Consider the following 22,498-nt stretch of genomic DNA (forward strand, 5'->3'; position numbering starts at 1 on the left):
AAGCAGATGGAGATATGTGGGCTGAGCCATTGAGCACAGCTGGGCCTTTTTCTCAGCATTCTCTTCACCACCCATTAGCAGACACATCCACAACCTGTGTGTATGTGTGTGTGTGTGTGTGTGTGTGTGTGTGTGTGTGTGTGTGTGTGTGTGTGTGTGTGTGTGTGTGTGTGTGTGTGTGTGTGTGTGTGTGTGTGCGTGTGTGTGTGTTGGTTTAAAGATGCTTGCCTTGAGCGTGTAAATATATATAATAATAAAATGTGCTCACTAAGGGCAGAGCTAATGGGCTCTGTGTAAGTGCCAATGCATCCTCCACTGCTCAGACAAACACCTCAGAGCTACACAACATTCAACCCCAACCATGTCTCCAGTCAATAGCTTTTAGCCTTTTGATAGGATGAAAGGAAACTCACACAGAGATTCTACCTGAGGACTTTCCATAGAACTCCTCTGTCCATTGTGAAGGGAGATGAATACTGAATACAATGGTTGAGAAAGAGTGAGAGAGTGTGTGTGTGTCCACTGACAGATTTCTTTATCTGGGTGGATATGTCCCTGCTTTGCCACCTTTCCCAGAGGGCACCTCTTCTTTCACACAAACCCTCTCTCAGCCCTGATTCTCCGACCTCGCCAAACAGACAACTCTGTCTCTAGAGCTTGAGCAACTCTGTCTCTAGAGCTCTATAGACTCTTTGATTACCTCAGGGACAACAGGCCTTTTGTAAAGTAAGAGTGTCTACAAAAGTTGGTAGGAAAGTTTCAAAGATTTCCTCAAACGGAAGGTTTTATGTACTGTAATAGACAACTGACATATCTGTTCTGTTGAGAGATGAAATAGGATATTGTCAGATCTGTATAAAGTTTCCTTGATTTTTGATTGTTTTCTATCATGAGCGCTTGACTCCAGGGCTAGCAATACCACACTGTTTTCCCAAATAACAAATCTCATTACTACAGTATATGAAGGAGAAGGGTTGATCCAATATCCCTAAAAATGTCTTCCTGTGGTTTCCAATAACTTCTAATATGAAAACTCAACAGAAATTCATAACCATGAAACGGTGGAGACTATTCCTCCAGAGCAAAACACCCATCCATAAAATCCATCTCTTAAAATAGACTATGACTTCTGCCTAAAAACATCTCACCTAAAGTTATATTTGTCTTTCTCTTCTGCCAGTGCGACACAAACACATGCATTGTTCTACCAGCCAGTGTGTATTTTATACCCCTCTCTCTCACTCTCTCTCCCGCTCTCTCCTAATGTTTTCAACAAATTTCTTAGGCTCTGCTAATTTTGACTCCCCACCAGGAGGCAATCGGCTGATTCCCAGTCCCCCGCTGAGCTACTTCCTCTTATCCGACATGAGAAATCGTAACCTTTCCTTCGCTAACCAAATTCCCCGTTTCAATTTGGGACTTTTATTAGCCGGTGAGCAGATTGGCTTTGTGCCTCTGCTGTGCCCGCTGGGGCTCAGATTGTGCCGATGTTGTAGAGAGAGTTATGAGACACACACACACACGACACAGAGACAGACAGACAGGCAGACATGCCCGCACGCACGCACACACACACACACTCACGTGAAATGAGATTACACACACAGGGCCATTAATCATGGCGAGGAGACTGGACCACGCCGGGGGTCAACTGTAGCCCAAGGGGGGAGTGACGCACAGGCTAAGGCACACATGTACCAGCCAAAGGGGGGGCTGGGACGTGTGTACGTGTGTGTGTGTGAGAGAGAGAGAAAGAGAGTGAGAGAGAGAGAGAGGGTGGGTCGTGACTGGCTGATTTGTACCGCCAAATGAGGGCCTGTCTGGTCACAGGTTTAAAGAGCCAACGATGTCCATAATTACACATATTTCTACAGCGGAAGAGAGGGAGGGAGTGAGGTACTACAAGCTTAATGCAGCCAATATGGGTGGTGACAGCAGTGGTTTGAATGCTAGCCCATATACGTAAGCGTCCGTTGTTTATTTACGACGATGACAGCGGTTTACTGACAGGATGTCTTATTCTAACATGGCCCCATTTAAATGAGTCTCTAACAGTCTGCCAAGGTTCCACGTTATCTTTCTATGGCTAGCCACAAGAGGTCTTGTTAGTGACAGACTCAGCAGACAGAGCTGTCACACCAATGAATTCTTAATTAGGACAATTTCCTTATTAATTGTGGCTCAGCGTGAAAATATCATTACAGCCTACCCTACATCCTACAATATATTATCAACCCAGCCCCATTCTTCAGTATTACATTTCTACAGTTGTTTGATAAAACAAAGCGGGTAAATATGGTACTGGATGCTGAAACCACAGCATTATAGCGCCGTAATAATGCATGTATATTTTAATGGCTCATTTGATTACATCCACATCACCCAGGGGTTCTGATTGAGTGATGATTACAGATGATTACAGGATACTTAACCAGCACAATAAGGAGCACACTAACCAATTAGACAACAATAGGATGTAACAATATCTCATCACGTCCTCTCCCTCCCCACAGCTCTGTAAAGCTAACAGTGTGCGCGGGCACACACACACACAAGCTCTCTCACACACATACACACACACACACGCTCTCTCACACACACACACACGCACGCACACACACACACACACACACACACACACACACACACACACACACACACACACACACACACACACACACACACACACACACACACACACACACACACACACACACACACACACACACACACACACACACACACACACACATATGCACACACACACACAATGTTACTCAGGCTTCTATTCAATCTATTCCATTAAAGCAATGAGGACCCTATTCAATAAACCTGTTACGAGCGTTTAGCTGTTGTGAAATGACCCGCCATTGTTATGGAGACTGTGGGGTAGTTAAGATGACAGGGAGGTGTTCTGAGCTGTCAGAAACCGTAATGACGCTTGCAGTAACTGAATGCATGTTATGTTGAGTCTAATCAGCTCAGCTCAGGTTTTGAATCATTACATTGGTAATAGGAGTTCATTCATCATTTACAGCAGAATGTGTATAAAAAATAGATAGTTATTGTATACATGTGCATACTGCATGTGTGCTTTTGAGTGCAAATGAGTCAAATCAAATCAAATGTTATTTGTCACATACACATGTTTAGCAGCTGTTAATGCGAGTGTAGCGAAATGCTTGTGCTTCTAGTTCCGACAATGCAGTAATAACCAACGAGTAATCTAACTTATCAATTCCACAACTACTACCTTATACACACAAGTGTAAAGGGATAAAGAATATGTACATAAAGATATATGAATGAGTGATGGTACAGAACGGCATAGGAAAGATGCAGTAGATGGTATAGAGTACAGTATATACATATGAGATGAGTAATGTAGGGTATATAAACATAAAGTGGAATAGTTTAAAGTGGCTAGTGATACATGTATTACATAAAGATGTCAAGATGCAGTAGATGATATAGAGTACAGTATATACATATACATATGAGATGAGTAATGTAGGGTATGTAAACATTATATTAAGTGGCATTGTTTAAAGTGGCTAGTGATACATTTTTACATACATTTCCATCAATTCCCATTATTAAAGTGGCTGGAGTTGAGTCAGTATGTTGGCAGCGGCCACTAAATGTTAGTGGTGGCTGTTTAACAGTCTGATGGCCTTGAGATAGAAGCTGTTTTTCAGTCTCTCGGTCCCTGCTTTGATGCACCTGTACTGACCTCGCCTTCTGGATGATAGCGGGGTGAACAGGCAGTGGCTCGGGTGGTTGTTGTCCTTGATGATCTTTATGGCCTTCCTGTGACATCGGGTGGTGTAGGTGTCCTGGAGGGCAGGTAGTTTGCCCCCGGTGATGCGTTGTGCAGACCTCACTACCCTCTGGAGACCCTTACGGTTGTGGGCGGAGCAGTTGCCGTACCAGGCGGTGATACAGCCCGACAGGATGCTCTCGATTGTGCATCTGTAGAAGTTTGTGAGTGCTTTTGGTGATAAGCCGAATTTCTTCAGCCTCCTGAGGTTGAAGAGGCGCTGCTGCGCCTTCTTCACAACGCTGTCTGTGTGGGTGGACCAATTCAGTTTGTCCGTGATGTGTACACCAAGGAACTTAAAACTTACTACCCTCTCCACTACTGTCCCGTCGATGTGGATAGGGGGGTGCTCCCTCTGCTGTTTCCTGAAGTGAGTGTGTCGGTGTGTGTGTGCCTCTTCCTCTCTCCTCTACCCATAGTCGGATCACCTCCATTAGCGCCGGGACATTATTTTCTCTCCTCTACCCTTAGTCTGATCACCTCCATTAGCGCCGGGACATTATTTTCTCTCCTCTACCCTTAGTCTGATCACCTCCATTAGCGCCGGGACATTATTTTCTCTCCTCTACCCTTAGTCTGATCACCTCCATTAGCGCCGGGACATTATTTTCTCTCCTCTACCCTTAGTCTGATCACCTCCATTAGCGCCGGGACATTATTTTCTCTCCTCTACCCTTAGTCTGATCACCTCCATTAGCGCCGGGACATTATTTTCTCTCCTCTACCCTTAGTCTGATCACCTCCATTAGCGCCGGGACATTATTTTCTCTCCTCTACCCTTAGTCTGATCACCTCCATTAGCGCCGGGACATTATTTTCTCTCCTCTACCCTTAGTCTGATCACCTCCATTAGCGCCGGGACATTATTTTCTCTCCTCTACCCTTAGTCTGATCACCTCCATTAGCGCCGGGACATTATTTTCTCTCCTCTGTCTCCAGGTGATAAAGATATCGTTCTATCGTTCCCGGAGAGAGATTGAGGATCGTACATTTTTCATGACCCCTTTGAGCACATTATTGAATTATTGATGTGGCCCTTTTCAGGAGCTAAAGAACGTTGGAAAAACACAGTAAGGGTTTCGTTTAGCGGTGTGTTGCTCTGAACGTAGCCCTCCCGGTCGGGTGTCCCCCAGGGATAAGAGTTAAGACACCCTCCTTTTGGAAACTGGTCAACTAGATAGGAGTCAACAGGTGAAAAAAAGTGTGTGTGCGCATGTGTGTGTGCGTACATGCGTGCATGTGCATTTGCCATATCAATAGTTAATTTGACGCTGCCTGGCAAACCTGGGGCTGATTTCAAAGGGAGGTGACGCAAGGCTGGCTCCATCTCATCCACGTTCACGATCCAAGTATGTGAGAGAGTGAGTGTATGTGTGTGTGCATGTGTGTCGTGTGTGTGAGTGAGAGCGAGCCTTTGCCTCAGTACATCAAGCCCTCAGCTAGATATAAGACCGTCGGGGACACTGTCTGAGAGAATTTAATAACCTAGACAGAAATACAGTACCTGTCCATGAAATAGCAAGACATTGAAACAGCTAAGAACCTATAGCGCTATAGTATTTGTCTGAACAAACACTATCCATTGTGCTGAAGCCAAATAGCTTCGGGCTAGCCTGAGAGGGAGAGAGAGAGACACACACACACACACACACTTGGGGCTGTGGATGCAGCCATGGTTACCCGAGATTCGCGTGGAGCCTCCCCGTGTGTGGAGGGGCGGAGCCTGGAAGGCATAGACCACATCGCTCTCGGCAATGCTGGTCAGATCGTCGTCGTCAGAGAACGAACGCTGGAAGCCGGTGGCATAGAGCTCTGACAGGACCACCTGGATGGGGGGCGGGGGTGATGGAGGGAGAGAGAGAGCGAGGTGGAGATGGTTTAAATTGCTGTACATTGCTTAATACAGACACTTAGCACGGAAACAGACTTTATGTATAAACAGCCATGGACATGGCTAAGTGGCTTAGCATGGTGGTCAAACACACACATACACAGGCTAAAAATTGTAGACAGACAAGCTATAGAGGACAAACAGGGAATGTATGTGGCAAAGCAAACAGAGCAGACATGCTATATTTGTGTTATAAGTCTGTTCAAGATCCTTCTAAAGTAAACACATATTAAAGGCCCAGTGCAGTCGAAAATGTGATTATCCACACTATGGGGTTGGAATAAAACGGATCTTTTTTTTAATTATGATAGTGTAAGAGCTGTTAGAAAAGATTGCCTGAAATGTCCTCTTTTGGTGGGATGGAGTTTTGGACTGCCTGGTGACATCAACCCTACCCACTCAGACTACTCTCTGACAGTCCTAGCAAAACTCTTGTGCCGTGATTTGACTATAACATTAATCTGAAGATTGTTATGTATCTAATTAACTAACTATGTTTAATTGATTAATAAATTAATAATGTAACAATTAACATATTAGCATTTGGGGCACCATGTCACGTTCCTGACCTTATTTCCTTTGTTTTAGTCTTTGTTTAGTTGGTCAGAACGTGAGCTGGGTGGGCATTCTATGTTTTGTGTTTCTATGTTGGGTTTGTTGTTTGGCCTAATATGGTTCTCAATCAGAGGCAGGTGTTTGTCATTGTCTCTGATTGGGAACCATATTAAGGTAGCCTGTTTTCACTGTTTGTTTGTGGGTGATTGTTCCTGTTCGTGTGTTCCAGTGTTCCAGAAACTACTCTCACCTACAATAACCATATACTTTGCACACGAACCTCCGCCCGCTTTGAGCAAGAAATCATGAATGTATTTACGTGTATTTACGTGAAATGCCTGGGTTCACCGGGGATCGGGGCAGCCTTGGAAAGGGGGTTGGGCCTTTTTGCGGCACACTTGTAAGGCTCTGATTGTCCGAAATGTTTCCAACAATTCTTCTACTGTTGTCCTTTGTCGTAGTTGTCCGGTATCCGGTGACTTGTCGTGTAGTCCTGAACAGGACTACAGAGTTGATTTTCCTTCCATTTACTCTTGAAGATGCTTCTTTGAAGATGGTTCGATGTTTCCCCAGGGGGGTGATGAGAGTGGCGTAATACGATGGTTTGAGCAGAGTAACAGGATGGTCCTACATAAATTTGCTTTTGAAGATACTTTACTTAGGACAGCTAATCTGCCGTATCAGTGATTGTCCGGGAGGTGATTTTATCATCTCCACCTCATGTTGAGATTCAAAGTTCAAACCATTTTAAACGTGCAGCTGCAGCTTCATTCTTTTCTGGTCCAATGTGTTAACTTAACCCATCATTTATACCTTTTTCTCGAAAGGGGCGGTTCCGGCAGGGTGACACGCTCTCTGACCTCACTTAGGGGCGGTGATTACTCACTGTGCAAAGTTATGGAAAACAATGATCTCCTATAGCTTCTCAAAATAGATCTCTCTCTTAACAATAACACTTTCATAATTTTTCATATTACATGCACAACCCATAGAATGGAAACTTCATCTATGTGTACTTTCCAAGTTACAGTATTTCCTTTATAGCATTTTTAATGACATCACAAAATAACAAACAAAATGACATTAGTGTTCTATAGATCCCCTCCGACCATTCCCAACGTTCTATGTTCGAAATATTGTTCCAGTATTCGCTTTTGAACGGGTCAGAGTTTCAGCGGGAAAAGGTCTGTTGAGACAAAGCACATTCCTTTGATGAATTTGTAGAGGGAGAGCCTGGATCTTCAAATCAAAATCAAATCAAAAATCGAATCAAATGAAATTGTATTAGTCACATGCGCCGAATACAACAGGTTCACCTTACAGTGAAATGCTTACTTACGAGCCCCCAACCAACAGTGCAGTTTCAAAAAATACGGATAAGAATAAGAGATAAAAGTAACAAGTAATTAAAGAGCATCAGTAAAAAATATATATATATAAAGGGGGGTGCCGGTACAGAGTCAATGTGCGGGGGCACCGGTTAGTTGAGGTAGTATGTACATGTAGGTAGAGTTAATTAAAGTGACTATGCATAGATGACAAAAGAGAATGGCAGTGGTGTGGAGGGGGGGGGGGGGGGGCAATGCAAATAGTCTGGCTAGCCATTTGACAAGATGTTCAGGTGTCTTATGGCTTGGGGGTAAAAGCTGTTTAGAAGCCTCTTGGACCTAGACTTGCTGCTCTGGTACGGTAGCAGAGAGAACAGTCTATGACTAGGGTGGCTGGTGTCTTTGACAATTTTTAGGGCTTTCCTCTGACACCGCCTGGTATAGAAGTCCTGGATGGCAGGAAGCTTGGCCCAAGTGATGTACTGGGCCGTACACACTACCCTCTGTAGTGCCTTGCGGTCGGACGCCGAGCAGTTAACATACCAGGCAGTGATGCAACCAGTCAGGATGCTCTTGATGGTGCAGCTGTAGAACATTTTGAGGATCTGAGGACCCATGCCAAATCTTTTCAGTCTCCTGAGGGGGAATAGGTTTTGTCGTGCCCTCTTCACAACTGTCTTGGTGTGCTTGGACCATGTTAGTTTGTTGGTGATGTGGACACCAAGGAACTTGAAGCTCTCAACCTGCTCCACTACAGCCCCGTCGATGAGAATGGGGGCGTACTCTGTCCTCTTTTTCAGTCTCTGTCATTCTATCTGTCTGGTGTGCTCCAGTCTCTGTCATTCTATCTGTCTGGTCTGCTCCTTTCTCTGTCATTCTATCTGTCTGGTCTGCTCCAGGTTCTGTCATTCTATCTGTCTGGTGTGCTCTAGTCTCTGTCCGTCTAGCCCCTCTCCCTGTCTCTGTCCGTCTAGCCCCTCTCCCTTTCTCTGTCCGTCTAGCCCCTCTCCCTTTCTCTGTCTGTCTAGCCCCCCTCTCTTTCTCTGTCCGTCTAGCCCCCCTCTCTTTCTCTGTCCGTCTAGCCCCTCTCTCTTTCTCTGTCCGTCTAGCCCCTCTCTCTTTCTCTGTCCGTCTAGCCCCTCTCTCTTTCTCTGTCCGTCTAGCCCCTCTCCCTTTCTCTGTCCGTCTAGCCCCCCTCTCTTTCTCTGTCCGTCTAGCCCCTCTCTCTTTCTCTGTCCGTCTAGCCCCTCTCCCTTTCTCTGTCCATCTAGCCCCTCTCTCTTTCTCTGTCCGTCTAGCCCCTCTCTCTTTCTCTGTCCGTCTAGCCCCTCTCCCTTTCTCTGTCCATCTAGCCCCTCTCTCTTTCTCTGTCCGTCTAGCCCCTCTCTCTTTCTCTGTCCGTCTAGCCCCTCTCCCTTTCTCTGTCCGTCTAGCCCCCCTCTCTTTCTCTGTCCGTCTAGCCCCTCTCCCTTTCTCTGTCCGTCTAGCCCCCCTCTCTTTCTCTGTCCGTCTAGCCCCCCTCTCTTTCTCTGTCCGTCTAGCCCCTCTCTCTTTCTCTGTCCGTCTAGCCCCTCTCCCTTTCTCTGTCCGTCTAGCCCCTCTCCCTTTCTCTGTCCGTCTAGCCCCCCTCTCTTTCTCTGTCCGTCTAGCCCCTCTCTCTTTCTCTGTCCGTCTAGCCCCTCTCCCTTTCTCTGTCCATCTAGCCCCTCTCTCTTTCTCTGTCCGTCTAGCCCCTCTCTCTTTCTCTGTCCGTCTAGCCCCTCTCCCTTTCTCTGTCCATCTAGCCCCTCTCTCTTTCTCTGTCCGTCTAGCCCCTCTCTCTTTCTCTGTCCGTCTAGCCCCTCTCCCTTTCTCTGTCCGTCTAGCCCCCCTCTCTTTCTCTGTCCGTCTAGCCCCTCTCCCTTTCTCTGTCCGTCTAGCCCCCCTCTCTTTCTCTGTCCGTCTAGCCCCCCTCTCTTTCTCTGTCCGTCTAGCCCCTCTCTCTTTCTCTGTCCGTCTAGCCCCTCTCCCTTTCTCTGTCCATCTAGCCTCTCTCTCTTTCTCTGTCCGTCTAGCCCCCCTCTCTTTCTCTGTCCGTCTAGCCCCTCTCTCTTTCTCTGTCCGTCTAGCCCCTCTCCCTGTCTCTGTCCGTCTAGCCCCTCTCCCTTTCTCTGTCCATCTAGCCCCTCTCTCTTTCTCTGTCCGTCTAGCCCCCCTCTCTTTCTCTGTCCGTCTAGCCCCCCTCTCTTTCTCTGCCTGGTTTTCCTTTTTCTGTGTCGGTCAGAGCAGCAGGGCTTTCCATGATGATCCTGTTACAACGGGTAAAAAGCCTCTGTCTGGGAGGTATGGTAATTAACGGACAGAGATTCTCACCACGAGAATGTTACAGTGAGTGAGTGGAATAATGAATTTACACCTCATAGACATAGGATAGAGCAGGATAGGGCCTTTAAGATTTAGTAGGCTAACAAGTCTGGCCCACTGACCATGTGTGTGTGTGTGTGCGCAGCCCTTACCTGGTCTGGTGTGGTCTTGCCCTCCTCAGCAACCATGGCACGTAGGCAGGAGATGGAGCCGATGAGAGGCACAGCCAGACCGACACGTAGATACCTCTGACCCTTAGTACTGAACACCAGGGTCACACTCATACACCTGGAGAGGGAGAGAGAAAGAGAATCTTGTTCCAGACAGTTCTTCACAAGCACACACACAAAGACAGCTTCTAGACATTACACTTGCTGTGCTGGTCTCTTATCCCCTCCACAGTGTCTGCCTGGGCATGCCTGACTGCAAGGCGATGCTAACGTGTTAGCATTAGCACCACAGGGAGCCTGTCTGTGTCTGCTGAGGCATGCCTATCTACAATCAACAGGAGCGAGCTAGTGCAGAAGATGTGAGCATGACAGGTGGAGCAATGGAAGGATGGAGGGATGAGCACTTAATGCTATTTGAGGCCACAGGTTTGAGGTATGACTCAGGTGAGGGAAGAACGGGTGGAGGGATAGAGAGATGGAGGGATGGATAGAGGAAAGTCTGGCAGAGAGACAGGAGCTCTGATGACGCCCCAGCTTCCCATCATGCATTATTCAGGAAGTGTTGTCGTCGTCGCTAACAGAGTGCTCAAAGAGCAGAGACGCTGGGAGGATGTGAGCGCTGGTTTGTTGATGTTGTTAGACATGCTGAGATGAGACTGGATGAGAGACGGAGATGCGGTGTACAAAGTAAGAGCCGGTGATTTTAGTTAACCCCCTGCTGATGTAAGAAGACACGACCATTATTGAGATCTCACTAAGATTTCAGTTGCAGACAGCGGAGCGATAAGGGGAATATGCCATCAGTAAGTGAGGACAATGAGATGAGAAAATACATCCCTCCCAAAGGGGGGCACAACGGAGTCCCAAAATCATTAACTGCGTGAGTCCCACTTGAACTGATGAGGATTCATGAAGTCAGTCTCTTGGTATTAAGGTCATATGCTGGATATTTAAGAGCTATACAAGAGTTATACCTTAATACAAATGCGGTAAGTTGCATCGTATAAGAGTGTCTACTACCAAACTAGCATGTTAATAGAATCAGTATCAGACTGGCCCTGTGGATAGACTGTCTGTGAGCTAGAGAGGGACAATGCGATATATACGCAATTCCAGCAAGCTGTTGTGCATCTGTCAGAAACGCCCACCCTGCTTTTCACAACACTAGCACTTGATCATATTCCACTGTGTCTTGTTGTCACAAAAAGGGAGAACTGGTAACATGAAAAGTGTACATGTCACACACACACACACACACACACACACACACACACACACACACACACACACACACACACACACACACACACACACACACACACACACACACACACACACACACACACACACACACAAACACACGTGCAGTGGCTTTATGACTGGTGTGGCTTACCTGGTTTGCCGTAGGGGAATGGGCAGTGAGATGCAGAGGAAGGGGTCAAAGGTGTTGCTCTGTTTAAGGCAATGTGGACATGTCAGGGAGGACCTACAGATACAACAGAGAGAGGGAGAGAGGGGTTTGGGTTAAGGGATATTTCACCCCAATTACTAAATGACATATTGGTTTCCTTACCCTGTAAGCAGTCTATGGACAAGGTAAGACAGCAATCCACGCTTTAGTTTTGTTTACCTGGACACTGTTCCAAATGCTAACTTTTAAACATTTGTGGCACAAATCCAATGCAAGTCAATGCTAACTATATTAGCATTTTTGCGCTTCATGTCCAAATCATCTATGTCACACAATACATTTTTTGATACTTTAGGATGAGTAAGCCAGATCCAATCGAGGGGCAACCATCCATTTTCCAACCAGCTCCTCTCACGTGAGGTGGGATGGTGTGGTACACAGACACATGATCTTGGGCACCGTGTGTGTGTGTGTGTGTGTGTGTGTGTGTGTGTGTGTGTGTGTGTGTGTGTGTGTGTGTGTGTGTGTGTGTGTGTGTGTGTGTGTGTGTGTGTGTGTGTGTGTCTAGGTTGAGTGGAGAGGTAAAGATTTTCAACCTCACCTGGCAGGGCTTCTATATGTGTAACGTTATGCATGGCGTGTTACGGAGTAGCTGGACAGAACAGAGAAAGTGCATTTAGCTCCGAGAGAGACACCACTACACCTGGAGCCTCACATCCTCTGTTAGAAAACACACCGGAAGAGACTGAAATATTCACAAGAAAGGAGAGAAATAATGTGGTTTTATTTGAATATTTCAGCGGGTGTTCAAAAACCGTGGTGGGAAGAGAGGAATGTGGGGACGGAAAAAGATACGAAAGAAAGAGTCATACAGCAGGAATTAGGTAGATGTAGTGTTATGCTGGTGAATGAGGACCCAAAAGCGACGTAATAGTAACAGAGTCTTTATTCCAGTATTAAACAAATAATGATTCTCCTGGAATTATCAATGGACAATCCAAAACAGGAAACTGAAATCCTCTCGTCAATAGAGAGGAACGACTGGAGACGCGACCACAGACTGCAGGTCGCTTCAGGAAGGCACTGGCCGTAGCTGACATAGACACCTGCTCACACGCAGCATCTGAAGAAGGCAAAGAACACGACAGGGCGGAACAAGGACACAGGAACAGCAAACATCAAACAAGAATCCGACCAGGCAGAAGCGGAAAACAGAGGGAGAAATAGGGACTCTAATCAGAGGGCAAAATAGGGGACAGGTGTGAAAGAGTAAATGAGGTCGTTAGGAGAATGAGAAACAGCTGGGAGCAGGAACGGAACGATAGAGAGAGAGAGCGGGAGAGGGAGAGAGGCAGGAGGAGAGAGAGAGAGAGAAAGAGGGAAAGAACCTAATAAGACCAGCAGAGGGAAGCACAGGGACAAGACATGATCAAAGACAAAACATGACAGTACCCCCCCACTCACCGAGCGCCTCCTGGCGCACTCGAGGAGGAACCCTGGCGGCAACGAAGGAAATCATCAATCAACGAACGGTCCAGCACGTCCCGAGATGGAACCCAACTCCTCTCCTCAGGACCGTAACCCTCCCAATCCACTAAGTACTGGTGACCACGTCCCCGAGAACGCATGTCCATGATCCTTCGTACCTTGTAAATAGGAGCGCCCTCGACAAGGACGGGGGGGGGGGAGGGAAGACGAACGGGGGCGCGAAGAAAAGGCTTGACACAAGAGACATGGAAGACAGGGTGGACGCGACGAAGATGTCGCGGAAGAAGCAGTCGCACAGCGACAGGATTGACGACCTGAGAGACACGGAACGGACCAATGAACCGCGGAGTCAACTTGCGAGAAGCTGTCGTAAGGGGAAGGTTACGAGTGGAAAGCCACACTCTCTGACCGCGACAATACCTAGGACTCTTAATCCTACGTTTATTGGCGGCTCTCACAGTCTGCGCCCTGTAACGGCAAAGTGCAGACCTGACCCTCCTCCAGGTGCGCTCACAACGTTGGACAAAAGCCTGAGCGGAGGGAACGCTGGACTCGGCGAGCTGGGACGAGAACAGAGGAGGCTGGTAACCAAGACTACTCTGAAACGGAGATAGCCCGGTAGCAGACGAAGGAAGCGAGTTGTGAGCGTACTCAGCCCAGGGGAGCTGTTCTGCCCAAGACGCAGGGTTTCGAAACGAAAGGCTGCGTAATATGCGACCAATCGACTGATTGGCCCTTTCTGCTTGACCGTTAGACTGGGGATGAAACCCGGAAGAGAGACTGACGGAAGCACCAATCAAACGACAGAACTCCCTCCAAAACTGTGACGTGAATTGCGGACCTCTGTCTGAAACGGCGTCTAACGGGAGGCCATGAATTCTGAACACATTCTCAATGATGATTTGTGCCGTCTCCTTAGCGGAAGGAAGCTTAGCGAGGGGAATGAAATGTGCCGCCTTAGAGAACCTATCGATAACCGTAAGAATCACAGTCTTCCCCGCAGACGAAGGCAGACCGGTAATAAAGTCTAAGGCGATGTGAGACCATGGTCGAGAAGGAATGGGAAGCGGTCTGAGACGACCGGCAGGAGGAGAGTTACCTGACTTAGTCTGCGCGCAGTCCGAACAAGCAGCCACGAAACGGCGCGTGTCCCGCTCCTGAGTAGGCCACCAAAACCGCTGGCGAATAGAAGCAAGCGTACCCCGAACGCCGGGGTGGCCAGCTAACTTGGCAGAATGAGCCCACTGAAGAACAGCCAGACGAGTAGAGACAGGAACGAACAGAAGGTTACTAGGACAAGCGCGCGGCGACGCAGTGTGAGTGAGTGCTTGCTTTACCTGTCTCTCAATTCCCCAGACAGTCAACCCGACAACACGCCCTTCAGGGAGAATCCCCTCGGGGTCGGTAGAAGCCACAGGAGAACTAAAGAGACGGGATAAGGCATCAGGCTTGGTGTTCTTATTTCCCGGGCGATAGGAAATCACGAACTCGAAACGAGCGAAAAACAACGCCCAACGAGCTTGACGTGCATTAAGTCGTTTGGCAGAACGGATGTACTCAAGGTTCTTATGGTCAGTCCAAACGACAAAAGGGACGGTCGCCCCCTCCAACCACTGTCGCCATTCGCCTATGGCTAAGCGGATGGCGAGCAGTTCGCGGTTACCCACATCATAGTTGCGTTCCGATGGCGACAGGCGATGAGAAAAGTAAGCGCAAGGATGGACCTTATCGTCAGACTGGAAGCGCTGGGACAGAATGGCTCCCACGCCCACCTCTGAAGCGTCAACCTCGACAATGAATTGTTTAGTGACGTCAGGAGTAACAAGGATAGGGGCGGATGTAAAACGCTTCTTGAGGAGATCAAAAGCTCCCTGGGCGGAACCGGACCACTTAAAGCAAGTCTTGACAGAAGTCAGAGCTGTGAGAGGAGCAGCCACTTGACCGAAATTACGAATGAAACGCCGATAGAAATTAGCGAAACCGAGAAAGCGCTGTAACTCGACACGTGACTTAGGAACGGGCCAATCGCTGACAGCCTGGACCTTAGCGGGATCCATCTGAATGCCTTCAGCGGAAATAACAGAACCGAGAAATGTGACAGAGGAGACATGAAAGGCGCACTTCTCAGCCTTCACGTAGAGACAATTCTCCAAAAGGCGCTGGAGTACACGTCGAACGTGCTGAACATGAATCTCGAGTGACGGTGAAAAAATCAGGATATCGTCAAGGTAAACGAAAACAAAGATGTTCAGCATGTCTCTCAGTACATCATTAACTAATGCCTGAAAGACAGCTGGAGCATTAGCGAGACCGAACGGCAGAACCCGGTATTCAAAATGCCCTAACGGAGTGTTAAACGCCGTTTTCCACTCGTCCCCCTCTCTGATGCGTACGAGATGGTAAGCGTTACGAAGGTCCAACTTAGTAAAGAACCTGGCTCCCTGCAAAATCTCGAAGGCTGACGACATAAGGGGAAGCGGATAACGATTCTTAACCGTTATGTCATTCAGCCCTCGATAATCCACGCAGGGGCGCAGAGTACCGTCCTTCTTCTTAACAAAGAAAAACCCCGCTCCGGCGGGAGAGGAAGAAGGCACCACGGTACCGGCGTCGAGAGAGACAGACAGATAATCCTCGAGAGCCTTACGTTCGGGAGCCGACAGAGAGTATAGTCTACCCCGAGGGGGAGTGGTCCCCGGAAGGAGATCAATACAACAATCATACGACCGGTGAGGAGGAAGAGAGTTGGCTCTGGACCGACTGAAGACCGTGCGTAGATCATGATATTCCTCCGGCACTCCTGTCAAATCACCAGGTTCCTCCTGAGTAGAGGGGACAGAAGAAACAGGAGGGATAGCAGACATTAAACACTTCACATGACAAGAAACGTTCCAGGATAGGATAGAATTACTAGACCAATTAATAGAAGGATTATGACATACTAGCCAGGGATGACCCAAAACAACAGGTGTAAAAGGTGAACAAAAAATCAAAAAGGAAATGGTCTCACTGTGGTTACCAGATACTGTGAGGGTTAAAGGTAGTGTCTCACATCTGATACTGGGGAGAGGACTACCATCTAAGGCGAACATGGGCGTGGGCTTCCCTAACTGTCTGAGAGGAATGTCATGTTTCCGAGCCCATGCTTCGTCCATAAAACAACCCTCAGCCCCAGAGTCTATCAAGGCACTGCAGGAAGCAGCCGAACCAGTCCAGCGTAGATGGACCGACAAGGTAGTACAGGATCTTGATGGAGAGACCTGAGTAGTAGCGCTCACCAGTAGCCCTCCGCTTACTGATGAGCTCTGGCCCTTTACTGGACATGACATGACAAAATGTCCAGCAGAACCGCAATAGAGGCAAAGGCGGTTGGTGATTCTCCGTTCCCTCTCCTTAGTCGAGATGCGAATACCTCCCAGCTGCATGGGCTCAGTCTCTGAGCCGATGGGAGGAGATGGTTGAGATGCGGAGAGGGGAAACACCGTTAACGCGAGCTCTCCTCCACGAGCTCGGTGACGAAGATCTACCCGTCGTTCTATGCGGATGGCGAGTGCAATCAAAGAGTCCACGCTGGAAGGAACCTCCCGGAAGAGAATCTCATCCTTAACCTCAGCGTGGAGTCCCTCCAGAAAACGAGCGAGCAACGCCGGCTCGTTCCAGTCACTGGATGCAGCAAGAGTGCGAAACTCTATAGAGTAATCCGTTATGGATCGATCACCTTGACATAGGGAAGCCAGGGCCCTGGAAGCCTCCTTCCCAAAAACTGAACGATCAAAAACCCGTATCATCTCCTCCTTAAAGTTCTGATAAACGTTAGAACTCTCAGCCCTTGCCTCCCAGATAGCTGTGCCCCACTCCCGAGCCCGACCAGTAAGGAGTGATATGACGTAAGCGATCCGAGCTCTCTCTCCTGAGTATGTGTTGGGCTGGAGAGAGAACACAATATCACACTGGGTGAGAAAGGAGCGACACTCAGTGGGCTGCCCAGAGTAACATGGTGGGTTATTAACCCTAGGCTCCGGAGACTCGGAAGACCAGGAAGTAGCTGGTGGCACGAGACGAAGACTCTGAAACTGTCCTGAGAGATCGGAGACATGAGCGGCCAGGGTCTCAACGGCATGACGAGCAGCAGACAATTCCTGCTCGTGTCTGCCGAGCATTGCTCCCTGGATCTCGACGGCAGTGTTGCGAGAATCCGTAGTCGCTGGGTCCATTCTTGGTCGGATTCTTCTGTTATGCTGGTGAATGAGGACCCAAAAGCGACGTAATAGTAACAGAGTCTTTATTCCAGTATTAAACAAATAATGATTCTCCTGGAATTATCAATGGACAATCCAAAACAGGAAACTGAAATCCTCTCGTCAATAGAGAGGAACGACTGGAGACGCGACCACAGACTGCAGGTCGCTTCAGGAAGGCACTGGCCGTAGCTGACATAGACACCTGCTCACACGCAGCATCTGAAGAAGGCAAAGAACACGACAGGGCGGAACAAGGACACAGGAACAGCAAACATCAAACAAGAATCCGACCAGGCAGAAGCGGAAAACAGAGGGAGAAATAGGGACTCTAATCAGAGGGCAAAATAGGGGACAGGTGTGAAAGAGTAAATGAGGTCGTTAGGAGAATGAGAAACAGCTGGGAGCAGGAACGGAACGATAGAGAGAGAGAGCGGGAGAGGGAGAGAGGCAGGAGGAGAGAGAGAGAGAGAAAGAGGGAAAGAACCTAATAAGACCAGCAGAGGGAAGCACAGGGACAAGACATGATCAAAGACAAAACATGACATGTAGGGAGGTTAACCGTTAAATCGCTTAGCCACCTTAAATACACTTGTCCGGTAATGCTTAGGTTCATTTTCATAATTTTGTAGGATTAAATTGGCGCGTGTGTATTTTCGTTAGTCGTCATGCATCTTATTTATCACACGTGCACAGCATGCATAGCCTAGTTTGAGGAGAGGAATAGCCTACTTACTGGAGTGAAAACTGCTTTCGGAAGCCCAGTCATTGTTCAACAAATAACCATTCTAAATGCAATCGCGTGTTAAAAACATTGGTGGCCACGATTAAAAAGGAGCTACTTTAATTTCTAAGTATGAACTCGTAAAGCGCGCCTCCAAATTCGCTATTCGGATGCATACGCTATAGCCTGCCTACCGTTGACTATCAGCGCGTCACCCACCACTTTGCAATGTGAGCTTAAGGCAGTATAATTATTTGAAACTTGAACGTTTACGTCACTTCAAATAATGAGGCGTGTGCTACCTTGCTTCAAAGTAGCATAGCCAAAATACCTCCAAAGAAACGCGGAGGCAATTATTTTATAAAGACTTCCTCATGCCATTAACCAGCATTTCTCTCCTGTTCTATTGGTTTTCAAATCAACTTTCTTTCATTGTCCAGCAGCCAAAGGCCCAATCCTAGTCATATTAGCAACCCATCATAGTAGTTGCTATTAGATTCCCCCTCTTTCTAAGTTTCTAATTGAGATGTCATCTCTGTCAAATGGAACTGCTCCATTAGGTGCACAGTTTAGAACTGGGTTTTCCACCAATTGCATTTGGGTAAATGTTTGAAAAGGAAGTTTTACTAGCTGCTTTATTACAGGAGTTGCATGTTAAATAGTAGGCTACAGCCTTTTGACTGTAAGACGATAGGCTTGCTTTGTTGCATGCTTCTATTAGGCTCTTAATGAAAACTGTCTGGTCCATGTATGCATGCATAGTATCAGAGAAGAAGAGGTGAAACGAGAGGTTTCACTCTCGCCAAAATAAGTCCAATGCGTTTCTATTGGGGATGCACTGACATTACATTTTTGGCCGACACCGATATCCGATATTTTCCTTGCCAAAAGAAAAACAATACCGATAACCGATATTTAAAATTTTTGCGGCCTTTTCAGCATTCTAGTTCAGTTAAATAGTTGAAACACACACACACACACACACACACACACACACACACACACACACACACACACACACACACACACACACACACACACACACACACACACACACACACACACACACACACACACACACACACACACACAGACCAAAAAGTGATTTTGTTGGCATTTACGTATTACCAGTAAAACATAATCAAAACCAATTTATTTCAGTTAGGCCTACTTGCTGTGCTGTTTTGTTGTTCATTTGTTCAGTCTCAACCAGGATTTCATCATACATGTCAAGCAGTGACGTTTCAGCTCTCTGTCTGTCAGTGGCCTCTCTTCCAGTGCGCACTGTCACGGTGTCCGTTTCCATCTTGTCCAGCTGTGTCTAACATTTCACATAAACCCTGTTTTCTTGTCTGCATCGAAGTAGCGGTCCTTATACCTAGCATAAGTTTTAACCCCACGGTCTGTGTCGGCAGTTTTGTTGAGCAGGCGTCTCAATGCCATGACAGAGGGTATCACGTCTGCTGCAGACACAGTTGATGAGCTTATTTCTCCAGTCAGTTGAAAAATAGCGCCTACTTGGTAGTGTGTACCGGTGCTCGACCAGTCGGCGAAAGCCAACATCATCCGCGACAGAGAACGGTTGATTGTCAAGGGCAAAAAATTCCATTATCTAGGCTTGAATGGATTTTTCCTTTGAGTTGTCTTGCTGAAATTTTCTTACTCTTTCAAACGACGGCTCGACTTGTTGACTGCTCGATCCACACAGCAGACATTGTGGGCTAGGTTATGAATGCTGTGTTACACGTGTAGAGACATATTTTTTGTGCCGTCATTACGTCATCTACCTACGTTATATAGTTATGCACGTCAGCTTAGACATCGGTTTTGCACATCGGGGTTAAACTAGACATCGGGCCGATGCTGGCATTTTTAGCTAATATCGTCAGATTCCGATATGCTTACTGATATATTGTGCATCCCTAGTTTCTATGGGCTTATTTTGGGCCGAAGCTTGTTGCCTGCCTTCCCGTCTTTGGACGACTCCCATTGCTCTGGTGACTCCCATTGCTCTGGTGACTCCCATTGCTCTGGCGACTCCCATTGCTCTGGTGACTCCCATTGCTCTGGTGACTCCCATTGCTCTGGTGACTCCCATTGCTCTGGCGACTCCCATTGCTCTGGTGACTCCCATTGCTCTGACGTGTCGATCACGTATTTTGTTTTTTTACAGTTTGTTGATGATCAGTTAGTCGGCACCAAAATTGACCGAAATGTCTATCCCTAAGTAGATGTGGTTATTAGAAAGAGAGAGGTGCGGACGGAAACTGAAGAGAGAGCACCAAGTCAACTGAGAAGCAAGGACATCCAGATTAACAGGGACATGACACCTGCAACATCATCCCAATGCAAAAGATTCACTACCCCGTCTCATCCTCCCGTGTCATGCAGGGCATCCACTACCAGTGTCAACCAACACAATAATGACTCCAACATGAATACCTCCCTGGCCAGTGGCCCAGCCAGAGTACACCCAGGGGGATTTAGTAGTGGTGTGGGACAGCAGAGCCACAGAGGTGATCAACCCTACAGGGGGATCAGCAGGGGATGAGCCTGGGGGTTAAGCACAGAAACATGGAGGACAGCCAAGAGGACTGTGTCAGCAGCATCCCCAGGGGGAGGGGGAGGGGGAGAAGGGAAAGGCGAATGTAGAGAGAAAGATGGAGGCAGAGGAGAGAAGGAAGGATGGCAGTGGTGGTAGAGAAGGAAGGATGGTGGTGGTGGTAGAGAGAAGGAAGGATGGTGGTGGTAGAGAGAAGGAAGGATGGTGGTGGTGATAGAGAGAAGGAAGGATGGTGGTGGTAGAGAGAAGGAAGGATGGTGGTGGTGGTAGAGAGAAGGATGGATGGTGGTGGTAGAGAGAAGGAAGGATGGTGGTGGTGGTAGAGAGAAGGAAGGATGGTGGTGGTAGAGAGAAGGAAGGATGGTGGTGGTGGTAGAGAGAAGGATGGATGGTGGTGGTGGTAGAGAGAAGGAAGGATGGTGGTGGTGGTAGAGAGAAGGAAGGATGGTGGTGGTGGTAGAGAGAAGGATGGATGGTGGAGGTAGAGAGAAGGAAGGATGGTGGTGGTGGTAGAGAGAAGGAAGGATGGTGGTGGTAGAGAGAAGGAAGGATGGTGGTGGTGGTAGAGAGAAGGATGGATGGTGGTGGTAGAGAGAAGGAAGGATGGTGGTGGTGGTAGAGAGAAGGAAGGATGGTGGTGGTGGTAGAGAGAAGGATGGATGGTGGTGGTAGAGAGAAGGAAGGATGGTGGTGGTGGTAGAGAGAAGGAAGGATGGTGGTGGTAGAGAGAAGGAAGGATGGCAGTGGTGGTAGAGACTGGTTGGAGAGAGAGAGGCAGACTAGCTTGTGTGGAACATATTAGCTCCACCGTGCTGATACATCTGACTGCTCCTCTCTCTGCTCTCTCTGCTCTCACTTTTCCTCCTGGTTGCTCTCAGCTGAATGAGTCCAGGTTATCAGGTGTTCTGCTGAGTCACTCCAGGACAGTGATGCAGTCAAGTATAGTCGGTACAGGTCTGTAACGAGAGTCGTTACAACACAGGCCCTGTATCCACAAAGAGCCCCAGAGTAGGAGCGCTGATCTAGAATCAGGTCCCCACCTGTCCTTCTAATCTTATTCCTTCTGATCTAAAAGGCGAAACCGATCCTAGATCAGCACCTACTCTCCTACTCTGAGAGGTTTTGTAGATATGGGCCCAGATATCATAGAAATAGCATTACTATTTCAAAAGTATTACTTAGTTATTCTATTTCTATGAATCTAGTCATTCTATTTCTATGGATCTAGTCATTCTATTTCTTTGGATCTATCACAAATTCTGAGAGTTAAAGGGGTTAAAATGATTCCTGTATTTACTCTGTATGGGAAAGGGACAGTCACAGCATTATTGGTGCTTACACGTTCCAACATCACTTAGAACGCTCTCCGTGGAGTCTGACACGCACACACACACACACACACACACACACACACACACACACACACACACACACACACACACACACACACACACACACACACACACACACACACACACACACTCTGGCATCACTTAAAACTCTGTGTGTGGAGGCTGACAGCATTTCCATTCTGGTGTGTGTGTGTGTATCTGTGAAGAGAGAGTCTGTCAGTGTGTGTGTGTGTGTGTGTGTGTCTGTGAGGAGAGAGTCTGTCAGTGTGTGTGTGTGTGTGTCTGTGAGGAGAGAGTCTGTCAGTGTGTGTGTGTGTGTGTGTGTGTGTGTCTGTGAAGAGAGAGTCTCTCAGTGTGTGTGTGTGTGTGTGTCTGTGAAGAGAGAGTCTGTCAGTGTGTGTGTGTCTGTGAGGAGAGAGTCTGTCAGTGTGTGTGTGTGTGTGTGTGTGTCTGTGAAGAGAGAGTCTGTCAGTGTGTGTGTGTCTGTGAGGAGAGAGTCTGTCAGTGTGTGTGTGTGTCTGTGAAGAGAGAGTCTGTCAGTGTGTGTGTGTCTGTGAAGAGAGTCTGTCAGTGTGTGTGTGTGTGTCTGTGAGGAGAGAGTCTGTCAGTGTGTGT

General features: G+C 47.7%; 1 protein-coding gene across 1 annotated transcript in view; it reads right to left on the minus strand.

The window, feature by feature from the left end:
* Positions 1-22,498, minus strand: part of LOC139568518 (ubiquitin carboxyl-terminal hydrolase 43-like) — a 132,538-nt gene that overhangs the window by 42,157 nt on the left and 67,883 nt on the right. The window contains exons 4-6 of the mRNA XM_071390395.1: positions 11,501-11,593; positions 10,090-10,225; positions 5,501-5,645 (exon numbers count right to left, since the gene is read on the minus strand). Coding sequence (XP_071246496.1) covers positions 5,501-5,645; positions 10,090-10,225; positions 11,501-11,593 — 374 coding nt within the window. The remainder of the gene's footprint in view (positions 1-5,500; positions 5,646-10,089; positions 10,226-11,500; positions 11,594-22,498) is intronic.

The sequence above is a fragment of the Salvelinus alpinus genome, chromosome 2 (assembly GCF_045679555.1).
Source record: "Salvelinus alpinus chromosome 2, SLU_Salpinus.1, whole genome shotgun sequence".
Lineage (NCBI taxonomy): Eukaryota > Metazoa > Chordata > Actinopteri > Salmoniformes > Salmonidae > Salvelinus > Salvelinus alpinus.